This window comes from Polyodon spathula, chromosome 14 (genome assembly GCF_017654505.1).
Source record: "Polyodon spathula isolate WHYD16114869_AA chromosome 14, ASM1765450v1, whole genome shotgun sequence".
NCBI lineage: Eukaryota > Metazoa > Chordata > Actinopteri > Acipenseriformes > Polyodontidae > Polyodon > Polyodon spathula.
In genome coordinates, this window is record NC_054547.1 from 39209730 (window position 1) to 39224526 (window position 14797).

Here is a 14797-nt window from a genome sequence, read left to right on the forward strand (position 1 = left end):
CGCGGACAGATCGTCACCTTCCGCTGCGGCAACGCCTCCCCTCGCTACACCCCCAAAGTCAGGTAACGGTCTCCATGCAACAGGGCTGGAAAGGGGGAGAGAGCTGGGAGAGATTCCGTAGAGGGAAGCATTAATTAATCAAGCAGCAGCACCTGTAACCTCTGGAATAATGAACAATTCCTTCTGCTTGATTATTCCATATATAAGTGCCTGAAACACCAAGCATCGCTTCCTATTGTAAGTGTGGCTCTCCTGTCCTCTTGCCCCTCCAGCTGGTTCAAGGACGGGGAGCTGCTGGCTGCCTCGGTGCCCGGGTACTTCACTGTGAAGAAGCAGAACCTCAGCATCATCGCCAACGAGTTCAACGAAGGCCAATACACCTGTCACCTTCACCGCGGCCGGACCGTGGTCAAGGCCAACTCCTGGCTGATAAAGATCAAACAGGATCATGGTGGGAACAGCTGAGGACCAGCCTGTCGTGCACAGGGAGGGCAGCCTGCAAACGAACAACCACAGCCCCTTCCTGCAGTTAGACCAGTGGAGCTGACCCCAGTGCCAGACATGGAATTCAATGGAACAGCTGATGATCCCTAACCAGGAGCAGCAGCCTAGTGTTCAGAGTAAATGCAGTGAAGCAGCCATTCAGACCCAGCCTCTTAAAGGAATGCATTGTAACCTGTGTTTCTGTCTGTTTGTTACCCTGTGATCGTGTTCTTCGTTGCTGCGCTGTTTGTGCAGTCAGGGATGTTAGGTGTGTTTAGTAGCTGTCTCAGAGCAAGTCTGAGCAGGCAGGATTTCTGTAATGAGCCCAGTGTACAGCAGTGACCACTAGGGGCAGTGCACCGGTAAAATATATATATATATATATATATATATATATATATATATATATATATATATATATATATATATAATATATAATATATACTGCTATTGTATTCAAACCCAAACAGACTCCTCAGTTGTCCTTTCGATATTCAGAATGCACGACGCTGAAGTGTAATATATTGAGCGCACTGCCCCCAGCAGAAAACAACCAGAACGTATCGTAATGAATGACCCCTGCTGGTCGGATAGGCACATTGCATGTGTGCATAAAAGGCACGACTACAAACCTAGCAATGGGTGGGATTCCCCTTCAACGACACTGTATCCTGCCTGACTGTCCTGCCAGGGGGCGGCAGTTCAAATCCAGACTGCAGTAAATATAAAATGAATAATTCATAATTAATAAAAGTAAAAAGGCATTGCAGTATTTAGCTGCGTGAATTCTTTAAATGACTCCAGAATTGTCCAAGCGCATGAGGACTGCAGAAACAGGACTCCTACTTGCTGAGCAGCTGTACAGTGCTTTTTAATGGTCTGATATACTGCACATGTTATACAAGCTGTCCGCATTCCCTGTGCAGGAGCCCTAGGGCAGGAAGAGGCCTGAAACTGGCAGAGCGTGCTGCTGGGATTCATTAAAAACTCATGTGCTGTCTCCTGTTGACTGTGTGTCCTTCTTTCATGTCTTTAGATGCAGCTGATCCTTCATTTAAAAGACAGTGTCTGGGATGAGGAGGGTAATTAATGAACCTGTATGCTTTACAGCCACCTGCCCTGCAACCTCGTGGAGACTCGCTGTGCCTGGAACATCCTCGATGCTACCTGTATAACAGTACTACAGAGCTGTATCCTACAGTATACTGCAGTGCAGACTGTAGTACACAGTACGATCTATAGAGGGCTCGGACAGCACTACAGTAAACCTTGGTTAGCTCAAATCATTGGAGTGGGTAGATAACAGATAGACTGCTGTTTATGAACTCAACTGAACTGTATCAGAGATTGAGGGCTTAGTGCATTCTCTACAACAACAGGACAGAAGAGTACAGCACACCACAGGGCAAAAGAGTACGGCACACCACAGGGCAGAAGAGTACGGCACACCACAGGGCAGGTTACCTGCTGGGATAATTGGGGTTCAGGTGTTCAGGAGTTACCATAGCCCCTTCCATCATAATTTCTTAGATATTTTAAAACAGTTTGTGTGAACTCTCTGGATTTCAAGAAGTTACCTTGCCAAAACTTTGAAATATTTGCATATATATATATATATATATATATATATATATTTAATGGTAACACACAAAAAAACGTGCACACACACACACACAGTCATTTTGTAAAGACCCCACGACATTAGACCATTGAAACATCTTTTTGATTAGCCCACCAGCCAGAGATTTACTTTTCAGCGCCCTCCTGTGGTTTTTGAAAGTATTTCCAACATCTTATAAAAAAAAAAACTTCCACCAAAAGTAAAAAAAAAAAATACAGCCCCCCGCCCCCATTAACGAATACGCAACAAATCCATTGACAGATTAATTCAAGTTCAAGCCTGTCACTCGAAACTGTTTGACTTAACAGCGTTTATCTTGTATGGCAACGCGGGAAAACCGATAACACTCTCTGACAATTGTCTCAATGTATGTAACTTTATCATTATTTGAATTATAACGCTGTGAGGTGTTTTTTTTGTGTGACTCTTTAAAAATGTGTCTCTCTAGGAAATGTAGTCCAAACAGTAAAGCACAGTAAACGGGGTCTTACGTAAAAGACTACAAAACCCAGAGTTCATAGCGCCAATCACATTTGTAGCCACACCTACATCGCAATGGTGAATGGGACTTGTAGTCTGCATCTGCATTGGATTATGGAAGAAAGAAACATAACGTAAGCATATTGTAGATTATAAATTTGGAAAAGCGTATTTTAATACCTTAAACTAGTGTTACTGTTTGATTTATCAACGGGTTAGATAGCTGTTCTCGTCTCGGACTACACTTCCCAGGCCGCTTTGCGGGCGGATGCTGGTCGCCGGTATGCGCATGTGCGCACTGCTTGCGAAGGAAGCCGGTGTATCATGGCGACCTACGTGGAGATTCTGAGCAGCGAGTTTCCCGAAATCGACAGTGAAGTCTTCGATTATATCACAGGTAGGCGAGCGGTCTCATTACGATAGCATTAGCTGCGACTGACCAAGAAACCATGTAACGAAGAAAGGTGGACACCGGATTGGGCAACATGTATGTCAGCTTTAAAAGAGAAATTAAACATTTCCACGAATAAGACAAAACCAGAAGGGTGATGATGCGTTTAACAGCAGGAAACCCCAGATGAGAGCTGTTGTCATTGTAACCAGTGGCTAGCAGTTTTGTAAGGACGCAGGGGGCTCAGGGTGGCAGCTGACCGGCGCGATTGAACTACTGGCAATGCAGTGACATAGACTTCCACATGCTGCCCATTCGTTTTTAAACACGGACACGCGATTCTACACAGCTTCAGGAGGTGTGATAATGCTTAGCAAGTTCAGTCCCCGACTCGGTCAAACTAATTATATATACAAGAGCAAGAACAAGCTGTGATCTGGAGTCCAGCAGCTGAGTTGATTTCAATTCGTCGACGAGTTAGCGGCGACTGTGAGGGAGAAACCTTTTGTGTTGAAAAAGTTCTGTCTCAAATTTGTGTTACTGTTGCGTTAAGTGTTTGGGCTTCTAACTGAGAAACTGCCTCTGAGAGGAGACCGCCAGTTCTCTACAGTGTTTAGTGTTAATAAAAACAATGCGAAAAAACTTTTTGGTTTAACATTTTTTCTTTGGTTAAGTTAGGAGCATTGCATTTGTCATTGTATTTGTTTAATTTAAATTGAAAAAAACACCACATGTTCATTGAGCAGTAGTGTTAACACAGTCCTATACACCGTAAAGAGTGTGGAAGTGTTTCCTTGTGTTGAGTGGAACTCGCATTGTTTACTGAACAGTGTGCCTCTCCTGTGTGTTGAGCAGTAAATAACTCAAACTTTATTCACTTACAGTTTGCTTTCTTCACCTCTCTTGCCCTAGCTGTAGAAGGTAAATGATAATATGACTACCATTGTATAGCAGTTTGATCCAGTCCTGGTTTTACTACAAGTTTAGTAAGACACACCTGAGCTTGTCTCATTTTCGTCCTTGCTGCTCTGTCTATTCTGTCTTGACATTCTTACAGTTGGTCTGAGTTGGAACAGCTGGTGATGCATGGTTTGTTTTGTTGTATAATAATGGTGTCAGTAGAGGTGCTTGTTCTGATGTCCCGTCCACTGATTCTCATTTTTTTCGTAGGTGTTCTGGACTGCGGAGGGGCTGATTTCTTGGACGGGGAGGAAGTCTTCGAAGCCGTCGGTGGGGTCCTACAGGGGGTGTCTGCCGACTCCAAAAACGAGGATGATGTCCGGGACATCTGCCAACAGATGTTCAACACGTTGAAGCTGTGAGTGCGCCCTGGAGGGGACAGTGAGCGCGGGCAGCGTGTCCGTGAGGAAAGCGCGGGCAGCGTGTCCGTGAGGAAAGCGCGGGCAGCGTGTCCGTGAGGAAAGCGCGGGCGTAGCGGCAATGTTCTGCTTTGCTTGCTGTGACTACAAGTGTTATCACTCAGTCCCTGTTGGTGAATCAGTACAAAGCAAGCGCAGCTGTCCCTGGTCATGAAGAATTGTGCCTGTGAGCTGTAGTAGATATCTGTCAGCACGCTAGCTTGGAGCTGGCTTTAACCGGCGCGTTTCTTTCTTGTTGTAAATCAGTACTGAAGTATCAAGTTCAAATATTTCAGCTTTTTTTATTTTTCAGTCGCTGATGCTGCTTGCTTTTCTTGTGATTTTCTTGGTTTAGGGACTCTCTGTTCAGAGTCACGGCATCCTGCGCTGTTACTGTTTATTACTCTTCCATGGAAGTATCTTCTACTGCAGTGAGCTGGTGCCAGCAATCTGAGCAGGCAGCTTCCTGCTAAATCTGAAGGGATCTCATTTGGGTTTCATTCATCTATCTCGCTGTTTTTCTGCACCAGTTGAATGATGTATTGTCTTTTTCCCAGCAATGACTGTAATTCAGCCAAGCAGCAAGTGTTGCTGGACGCCCCAGTTCAGCTGTCGGCTCTCAGTTCTGCGAGAGATTGTGGTAAGGAAGCCGCTGCAGACATTGCTTTGTATTTGTTCCACTCCCATTGTGCAGAGGGCAGTGTTAGAGCTTTGTTGCAGCGTTAACTGTTTGCTGTGCAGCTCTGTAACGTTTTTGCTTTTTGTGCTGCGTTCTGGCCACCGTGCATTTTATTTATTGATTGATTGATTTCAGGGACGGCATCAAATGACATTCAAGGCATTTGGATGATCAAGAGAGGTCAGAATTCAAAGGTAGGGATGACATTTCTTCCAGCAGTAGTGCCTTAAACTCAAGACTGGTCAGCCATCCTAACCCTTCTCCTGCTTTACAGGCGGTAGATTCAAAGAGACTGGAGAAAGCTGAAGCCAAACTGAAAGCAAAACATGAGCGGAGGACAGAGAAGGATTCCCAGAAAGTAACTGCCCCACTGTGAGTACCCCCTTCTCAGTGGAAAGCTTGATCTGGTCATGTAGACGCCAGCACCAGACACACCTGGGGGCAGCTACAATGCCGTTGGATTTACAATTAAAAAAATAAATAAAAAAATTGTCTCCATTTGAAATATTGCATTTCAAAATGAATATTTGATTATTCTTAGCAAGTATTGATTATTTTTCTTTTTACTGCACATTACCCTATTGCAGTAAAGAATGGTCAGATACAAACGCTCTTCTGTGCAGCAGGTTCTACTTTGTCGTGTCTGCTCTTTGCACAATATATAATATATTTTCTTTTATTTTGGCACTTGTTGTTATTGACCTGAGCCGTGCTAGGGGGCAGTGGGTCTCATTACTCATGTGTGTTACGTTGGCTCCAGGGTCCTGGAAGAAGCTTCGGCCAGTCAAGCCTCCAACAAGAAGGACACTCGCATCGAGACGTCTGGGAAGAACAAGACATACGATATCCGTATTGAGAACTTTGATGTCTCCTATGGAGAACGGTGAGTTCAGTGTCCTGCAGGGGGCAGGCAGGCAGCTCTCTGTGAAGCTGTGTGGAAAGTTCAATAAGTGTTTAGATTAACAGCGCTTATAAGTGTCTCATCATTTAGAAGCTTTAGCTAGAAAACAGTGTTTTATTGCTGACTGCCCTGGGTCAAACCCTTATGGAAGTTTCCCATAGTAAAAGCTCAGCAAAGTCTAATCAAGCACAGTGAAGCATTGTAAAGCACAGGGAGGTTTTTGCTTGGGGCTCACTGTGTGCTGCGTCCCCAGCTCTCTGCTGCAAGGGGCGGAGGTGACGCTGTCGTACGGCCGCCGCTTCGGTCTGGTGGGGAGGAATGGCCTGGGCAAGACCACCCTGCTGAAGATGATGGCGAGCCGCAGCCTGCGCGTGCCCACGCACATCAGCATCCTGCACGTGGAGCAGGAAGTGGCAGGAGACGAGACGCCGGCCCTGCAGAGCGTGCTGGAGAGCGACAGCGTGAGGGAGGGGCTGCTGAGAGAGGAGAGGGAGCTCAACGCACGCATCAGCAGCGGACAGTGAGTACAGAGACAGACATGGACAGTGAGCACAGAGACAGACTCACCTAGTACAGAGTGGTGCACACACAGCTATAAGTAAAGAGGACACACACGCACATGTGTTATTGAGTATAGAGTGTTAACACATGCTGCTGTTTCAGAGCGGACGGGATGGAGAGTGTGAAGCTGACAGAGGTCTATGCCAAGCTCGAAGAGATTGAAGCTGACAAAGCGCCAGCAAGGTACGGCTCTGCACTTTGTTTCTTCTACCACTGAATGCTTTTAAAATGTTTATCAATATTAAAAGAGCTTATTATAATCAATTCCTTCTCGTTGTAGTTTTATTTGAATATAAACTATTTTCGGATGGGATAGTTTCTTCTGGCTGCTCGCAGCAGGTATTGATGGCGACGTCAGTAGATTCTGCTGCAGAGACAGTTGAGCCACAGGCTGGGTATTTAGACACCTGCAATGAAAAGCCGTGTCGGCTGTCTTTCTAATGATCTCCTTTCTTTATTCCTGTCTCAGAGCATCGGTGATCCTGGCTGGGTTGGGCTTCTCTGCTAAGATGCAGCAACAGCCAACCAAGTACGTATCTAATGGGTAACGCGATGAACATGCACCTGTGTTCAAATCTAATGTGGGAAAAGTTTAAAGTCAATGATAATGGTTCGGTGTGCAGGTCTTGGAAATATTAGAATGGTAATGGGTTTTGTTTTTCTTCAGGGAGTTCTCTGGAGGCTGGAGAATGAGGCTGGCATTAGCCAGAGCACTGTTTGCAAAGTAAGAGGCCCTTGTTTTGTGTGTGTATCTCTAGTTGTGTCCCGCGACAGCCCTCTCAAGGTTAATCTGTAAGAAGCAGTCAAGCCGACTGTGCTGGACACTCAAAGTGTTGTCCGCTTCACTTAGTCTTGCCTCTGAGTTCATGATTGAATATAGGTGGACAGCTCTCTTGACCTTGAAGCTGTCTATCCTTGCTTTGCCATCCTTCTGAATTACTCTCAGATTTCCATCAGAGTTCTAGCTGTTATTCCGACTGGAGTAATTCTATATAAAGAGCCCACAAGTGAACGAATTCACAAGAAGAAGAAACTAAAACAGTCGATAGGCTTTTGCACGGTTTGTGCTCTTCTGTTTTTGCACAAGTGTTTAGAGAGTTTCAGTATTTTACTAATGTGTAATCCCTTTGCTTTCTGTTTATTTTCTAGGCCTGATCTTCTGTTACTTGATGGTGAGTAAATACACTGCTGCCGATTCTGGTGGCTGCTTGTTTTTCATCTCCTTTGGGAGTGTGACCTTGTTTTCTTCAACATGCCTGTCCTTGATTTCCTCTTACAGAGCCAACAAACATGTTGGATATCAAGGCCATTCTGTGGCTGGAGAACTACCTGCAGGTATGAACTGCATGGTGCAAACCAGAAATATTTTTTTATTCCTCTGCTTTTGCCGGTCCACAATTTTAAATTAATGAAATCTCCACTCCTGTCGCTCCTCAGACGTGGCAGTCCACGATCCTGGTGGTGTCCCACGACCGGAACTTCCTGAACGCAGTGGCGACGGACATCATCCACCTGCACTCGCAGAGGCTGGACACGTACCGTGGGGACTACGAGAACTTCGTGAAGACCAAGGAGGACCGGCAGAAGAGCCAGCTGCGCGAGTACGAGGCGCAGAAGCAGTACAGGGACCACATCCAGGTGGGAGCTGGGCTGAGGCACAGCCACATCCTGCCCTTTTAGAAGAGCCACACGCCTTGCCACAGGCATTCGCTGTTCACGTTTCAACGGCTCTGGTCTCACAATAAGGGCTTTGCCGAGCTTTGAATTCAGAGCTCCCTGCAGCAAGTCTTTCATTCAGATAAACGCATTGGTGTACTATATAGCAGTAACAATGGTTCTCTGTAATCCAGGGACTACAGTCAAATCAAGGTCATGTGTTTCAACCAGGACCTAAATGTTCATTTAAAGTGTACACTGTTTCCCAGTGGGCGTGAAACCAGCCATTCAAGGTCAGCTCGTAAGTGCTGGAGGGCTTTGTATTGTGCTGAAGTCTGATCTGCATGTCGCTCAGCCTGGCTGATACGGCTCATTAGGTGTGTGTTGTCTGAACTCTCTCTCTCTCTCTCTCTCGCCTTCCCTTCAGGTGTTTATAGACAGGTTCCGGTACAATGCAAACCGGGCCGCCCAAGTGCAGAGCAAGCTGAAGCTGCTGGAGAAACTGTGAGTGGGGTCAGCCCTCGTTTCTATTGCAGGGATCAGCTCCCCACTGTGCCTGGTTTAGCCCTTTCAACAGGAGTTCTGCCTCAATAATACATGACATTCATTTTGTAGAGAGCGCTTGTCAGTGCACCTTAACCCTGTAGTGCAATGTATTTTTGTATGACCCTGTTACTAGTACTGAACACACATTTAAATGGGCATGTGTTCCTGATAGTTCCCAATGAGCTTGTCAGTATGAGCTCTGTGTATAGAGGCAGGTGTGCAGGGTGTAAGGGTGGGGGTGTTGTGCTAATAGTAGATCTGAATGATGCTTCATCTTCTAAACTCTTATTTAACCCTTCCACTCCTCCTCTTCCTCCTCAGTCCTGAATTGAAACCCGTGGAAAAGGAAACGGAAGCTGTTTTACGGTACCAGTTTGCTTTATTATTTGTGTATTTGTTTAGTGATGGCAGCTGTCTATAGCGAGCCCTCCTAATCCCTGTGCGTGTTCAATGACATTTTACATTCTAAACTATTTCATTCATTTTAGTATGTTTATAATTTTATTTTTATTCCATATTGGAAGGCAACTGTACTCGTTCTCCTGAGAACGTTCTTGTTTCTTTACAATACGCTGATCAAGGCAAGGCACTGGCCAAAATGACTTTGTTTGATAAGTCAGCTATATATATATATGTGTGTAGCATTGTCCTCCTGTACTCGGAATATTTTACTCCATGCTGCTGTTGTAAATGCAGTGTGCCTGTGTGTGTTTTGTCTCTCCAGGTTTCCTGATAACTTTGAGAAGCTCTCCCCCCCGGTACTGCAGCTGGACGAGGTGGAGTTTTATTACTCCCCGGATCGGCACATATTCAAGAATCTGTGTGTCTCTGCCGACCTGGAGTCCAGAATCTGCATCGTAAGTATTCCCTGTCTGTCGCATTGCCTCGCAAAAACCCAGTGGCGTTTTCATCATTAGCCTATTGCCTGCCCACCCCAACCAGGACTGTCCTCTTCTGTGCTCTGCAGTGCAGATAGAGAAGATAGCCTTCTTTATTTCAGCTGCACGTGCTTTATATTGTATTGGGGGGGCCTTTCTTTCTCTCTTGCACTGACACACTGTTGCTCACTGAGTGTTGCTCCCCTCTCTGTCTCTCTGTGCAGGTGGGTGAGAATGGTGCTGGGAAATCCACGATGTTGAAGCTGCTCATGGGAGAGCTGAGTCCGGTCAGTGGAGTACGACATGGACACAGGTGAGGGTTCCTGTTCTGTAGAACTGGACAGTTGGTTGTTCTGAGGAACTTGCAGTGGCACATCACTTCTACAAACTGCTAAACTATTCTAATAATAATCATCTTTGTCTTCCTCCTCCTCCAGGAATCTGAAGATTGGTTATTTCAGCCAGCACCACGTTGATCAGCTCGACCTGAACGTGAACTCAGTGGAGCTACTGTTAAACAAGTTCCCAGGTAGGAAGGGTATTGCACACAGCCCTGGACTGCAGGGAGGGAGGGTATTGCACACAGCCCTGGACTGCAGGGAGGGAGGGTATTGCACACAGCCCTGGACTGCAGGGAGGGAGGGTATTGCACACAGCCCTGGACTGCAGGGAGGGAGGGTATTGCACACAGCCCTGGACTGCAGGGAGGGAGGGTATTGCACACAGCCCTGGACTGCAGGGAGGGAGGGTATTGCACACAGCCCTGGACTGCAGGGAGGGAGGGTATTGCACACAGCCCTGGACTGCAGGGAGGGAGGGTATTGCACACAGCCCTGGACTGCAGGGAGGGAGGGTATTGCACACAGCCCTGGACTGCAGGGAGGGAGGGTATTGCACACAGCAATAGGAGTCCCCAAAACAATACGTATTCAAGTAATAACACAATAATACTACAGTAATCCTGGAGTATAAATCTTGTGCATCATATAAACTGTGCATGCAGATTAGGAGTAAGTAACTGTCCCTGTTCCCAGGCCGGACCGAGGAGGAGTACAGGCACCAGCTGGGAGGGTACGGGATCACAGGGGAGCTCGCGGTCCGCCCCGTCGCCAGCCTGTCCGGGGGGCAGAAGAGCAGGGTCGCCTTCGCACAGATGACCATGCCATGGTAACCCACACTGCTGTCTCATTGCCTTGTTGATCCGCGTACAGCCCGGGCTCAGTACAGTAGTGTACAGGTTTCATATGAAACCGACAGTACAAGAGTAGGAACCAGGGTTCCTTTTTAAAATCAGTTCCAACTAGTGCAATTTGCAGTATTCTGTTAAAACAAGCTTCTCACAGTATTAACAGAGTACTTCAATTGAAGTTGCTGTTCGTCACTTAAAGTAGGACCATCCATGAAGAGGATTCATACCACACAAGTTTAGTAGAAGGAAATGGGACTGGATGCTTTGGGAGCCAAAGGAAACAACCAAAACATATTTGTATGTAAATGTTGATGCAATACATGTAACAGTAGAATGTGGTGAGGTCACTTGTTCTTCATGCATGACAGACTATGCAAATGTGAGATACTCTTTTAAGAATTGCCATCCTAAGCTTCTCTCTGTATACAAGGCTGGTTGACGCATGCTAGAGTGTGCTTTGCTCTGAGCTGCGCAGGTGCAGCTCTGTGTGTGCGCAGTAGCCTCACCTGCTCCTGGTTTATTTCGGCCTGGTTGAAGCATGCTAGGGTGTGCTTTGCTCTGAGCTGCTCAGGGGCAGCTATGTGTGTGCACAGTAGCCTCACCTGCTCCTGGTTTATTTCAGCCCCAACTTCTACATTCTCGATGAGCCGACGAATCACCTGGACATGGAGACAATCGAGGCCCTGGCGAAGGCACTGAATAAGTTTAAGGTCAAAATCCAGTTGTTTCCTGCTGTAATTTATTCTCTGGTTGTAACCTAGTAAAAAAAATAAATCTATTTGAAGTCATAGTAGTATTGGCATTAGTAATATTATTACTATAAAAATGTCCTATCCTCTTTGGGGAATGTCTTACATGTGGACATGTCGTTTAAACTGCTTTGAAATGTAGTTTAGAATTATTTGTTTGTTTGGTTTCTAGTTGTAGTGTTTTGTGTATTGGGACTGTAGGGGATATAGTTCCTGCTTGTGCTTGTTTTCACAGTCTCACATTAAGCAGTCCAGATCTTACTCTACAAGCTGTTTGTGAGAGTGCTTTGACCGCTCACGTTTTCTCCTCGTCTCCGCTAGGGGGGGGTCGTGCTGGTTTCCCACGACGAACGACTCATCCGCATGGTGTGCAAGGAATTGTGGGTCTGCGAGAACGGGACGGTCCGGAGAATCGACGGCGGCTTTGACGATTACCGAGAGATTCTACAGGAGCAGTTCCGCAAGGAGGGATATTTATAAAAAGCAAACCCGTGAAACACAGGAGGGAGGCTGACTACTCCAGAGCATACTCATGTTGTAATACTGTACCCTTGCCAGTCACGTTCTCCAGGGATGGGTGCCAGCAGGTGTCTCCTGCTGAGCGTAAGATCCCACGAGAGCAGTGCAGTTCATTCGTGGTTTATGTGGTAGAGGCCTGCCGACAAACTCCAAAGTAGTTTTCTTTTTTTTTTTTTGCATCCCTGACATTTAATACATGCTAGTTTCCCTCAAGCCACAGTGTGCCCAGATACAGAGATGCGAATTCAGTAGCACTTCCATCTCTGCAGTCATGTTACTGCTCTTCTTGTGTCGTGTAATATCTTGACCCAGATCGCAGTAACCTTGTCTGGCCGAGCACCACTGACATCCGCTCTGGTGCTGCTACTTCTGTTTGGTCACAGTTCTAACCAGTTTTATGCAATAAGTAAAGTCCTCTCTCTTTCCATGGTTGTTGGTAGTATCTGCCTTCAGAGCTGTCCCAACACCTGCTGTCCTGTACAGTGAAGTCTGACTCGCAGACTGCCCTGCCCCTCCTTATTCTGAATCGCTGTGTTTTCATTAAAGCTGGGGGTCACACTCAATTCTAGTTTTGCTCTACCAGGCCTTGCCAGTGTATCATGCATGTGCACGGTTGGAGTGCCGATGTGATAACACATTTCAAACAAGGGTTCATCATGATGAGGATTTATAAACCTATACAATTATAAAACTGTGTGTCGTCACAATTATGACTTTCACTTGTTTCTGGTTTTATCTTTGATACTGTATTACTAAGTTATAAATACCAGTTTTAAAGACCCCTGCAAATAAATAATTAACAGAACACAGCGTGTTTGCTTCCCTTTTAATTGTGTTCATGTCAAGCGTAGACTGTTGTATTGTTCGCTGCATTGGCATTTGTTGTGATTGAATTGATTGATGTTTTGGAATACAAAACCACAACCCAGCTGGAAATGAGCCTCTGAAGGAGCTTTCCTGTTGAGTTTGTGTGTAAACACTCCTGTGATATATAATAACAACTGTGCCTTTCCACAACAAAATTCAAAAGCACAATACTAACTAAGCACAAGACTCAGCTGTAATTAAACCTCAATGTAATAATAGAACTAGGGTCATTCAGACAGTATATAGAGGGCTTGAACTGAATAATAGAACTAGGGTCATTCAGACAGTATATAGAGGGCTTGAACTGAATAATAGAACTAGGGTCATTCAGACAGTATATAGGGGGCTTGAACTGAATAATAGAACTAGGGTCACTCAGACAGTATATAGGGGGCTTGAACTGAATAATAGAACTAGGGTCACACAGACAGTATATAGAGGGCTTGAACTGAATAATAGAACTAGGGTCACACAGACAGTATATAGAGGGCTTGAACTGAATAATAGAACTAGGGTCACTCAGACACTATATAGAGGGCTTGAACTGAATAATAGAACTAGGGTCACACAGACAGTATATAGAGGGCTTGAACTGAATAATAGAACTAGGGTCACACAGACAGTATATAGAGGGCTTGAGCTGAATAATAGAACTAGGGTCATTCAGACAGTATATAGGGGGCTTGAACTGAATAATAGAACTAGGGTCATTCAGACAGTATATAGAGGGCTTGAACCGAATAATAGAACTAGGGTCATTCAGACAGTATATAGAGGGCTTGAACTGAATAATAGAACTAGGGTCATACAGACAGTATATAGAGGGCTTGAACTGAATAATAGAACTAGGGTCATACAGACAGTATATAGAGGGCTTGAACTGAATAATAGAACTAGGGTCAGGGTCTCAGACAGTATATAGAGGGCTTGAACTGAATAATAGAACTAGGGTCATACAGACAGTATATAGAGGGCTTGAACTGAATAATAGAACTAGGGTCACACAGACAGTATATAGAGGGCTTGAACTGAATAATAGAACTAGGGTCATACAGACAGTATATAGAGGGCTTGAACTGAATAATAGAACTAGGGTCATACAGACAGTATATAGATTAGTCTATTGTTAAGCTGTCTTTCCTTCGGAATAACGACAAAACTACTAAAGACTGGTTTTAAGATGATGTTTTTCTTTGCTGCAAACCGAGGCGATTTTAAATGACGGTTTTGCTATCTGTATACATTCTGTACTGGGTATTTTGTGCTGAAAAGAATCTGTCAGAACAAGAGATAAACGAGTGGAAAGAAACATTCACAGCTGCAAGAATGAAATGCAGTGAGGATGAGCGATTGACGTCATTTATCACTTCTGTTTGAAAATGAAGCGAAACAGAATCTGGCTCAGTCACGCTATGAAGGTCAAATTAATGACATTGTAATTAACCGATTTTTCTGAGTTTAATAAGGAAACAGAATCTGCGCACAATAAGTGTAAAGGTTCGTCATGTGATCGTCGCGCATCAGAGATCCACAGCGCTGCAATTAGACCTTTTTACTTGCTTTCACTTCTTAAACAGTTGCAGAGTTCAGGTTACTTATAAAATGCTATAGCGGAGTTCAACTCTGTAACTGTTTAAGAGCTGAAAACAAGTAAACAGTTCGATTAAGGGTCTAGTTAAGTAACTGAGAACTCGGTTGGAATGAAAGCCAGCAGCCACAGGGAGTCCCCAGGACCGAGTTTGAGAAGCCCTGATCTAGTCCAGAGGTACTCTGCTCTGAGATCTATTCGAGATTTATTCCAGTCCTGGTCTTAACTCCAAGCAGGTCCTCAATTAGCTAATTGCCTCCCAACATCTTCAATTAACTGCATTAGAACTTGCCTGGTGGGAAAGCCAGGACTGGAATATATCTCGGGGACC

The 14797-nt window shown here is 45.3% G+C and overlaps 1 protein-coding gene across 1 annotated transcript; it reads left to right on the forward strand.

The window, feature by feature from the left end:
* Positions 1 to 2881: 2881 nt before the first annotated feature.
* On the forward strand, positions 2882 to 12815 carry LOC121327205 (ATP-binding cassette sub-family F member 3-like). The gene is made up of 21 exons (XM_041271086.1): positions 2882 to 2981; positions 4146 to 4293; positions 4891 to 4973; positions 5148 to 5206; positions 5287 to 5384; positions 5773 to 5895; positions 6167 to 6433; positions 6577 to 6657; positions 6944 to 7003; positions 7142 to 7198; positions 7624 to 7646; positions 7754 to 7809; positions 7912 to 8112; positions 8558 to 8634; positions 8998 to 9042; positions 9401 to 9533; positions 9779 to 9867; positions 9992 to 10083; positions 10589 to 10721; positions 11366 to 11453; positions 11814 to 12815. Exons 1-21 carry the CDS (start codon positions 2909 to 2911, stop codon positions 11970 to 11972), a joined length of 2145 nt encoding a protein of 714 aa, XP_041127020.1. The 5' UTR covers positions 2882 to 2908; the 3' UTR covers positions 11973 to 12815.
* The last annotated feature ends 1982 nt before the right edge of the window (positions 12816 to 14797 follow it).

Excerpts from the sequence above, each read along its gene's own strand:
- LOC121327205 (XM_041271086.1), top strand. The coding sequence starts at position 2,909 with ATGGCGACCTACGTGGAGATTCTGAGCAGCGAGTTTCCCGAAATCGAC. Across the intron at positions 7,004-7,141 it reads ATGCAGCAACAGCCAACCAA|GGAGTTCTCTGGAGGCTGGA; the intron begins GTACGTATCTAA and ends GTTTTTCTTCAG. Across the intron at positions 9,043-9,400 it reads GAAACGGAAGCTGTTTTACG|GTTTCCTGATAACTTTGAGA; the intron begins GTACCAGTTTGC and ends TTGTCTCTCCAG.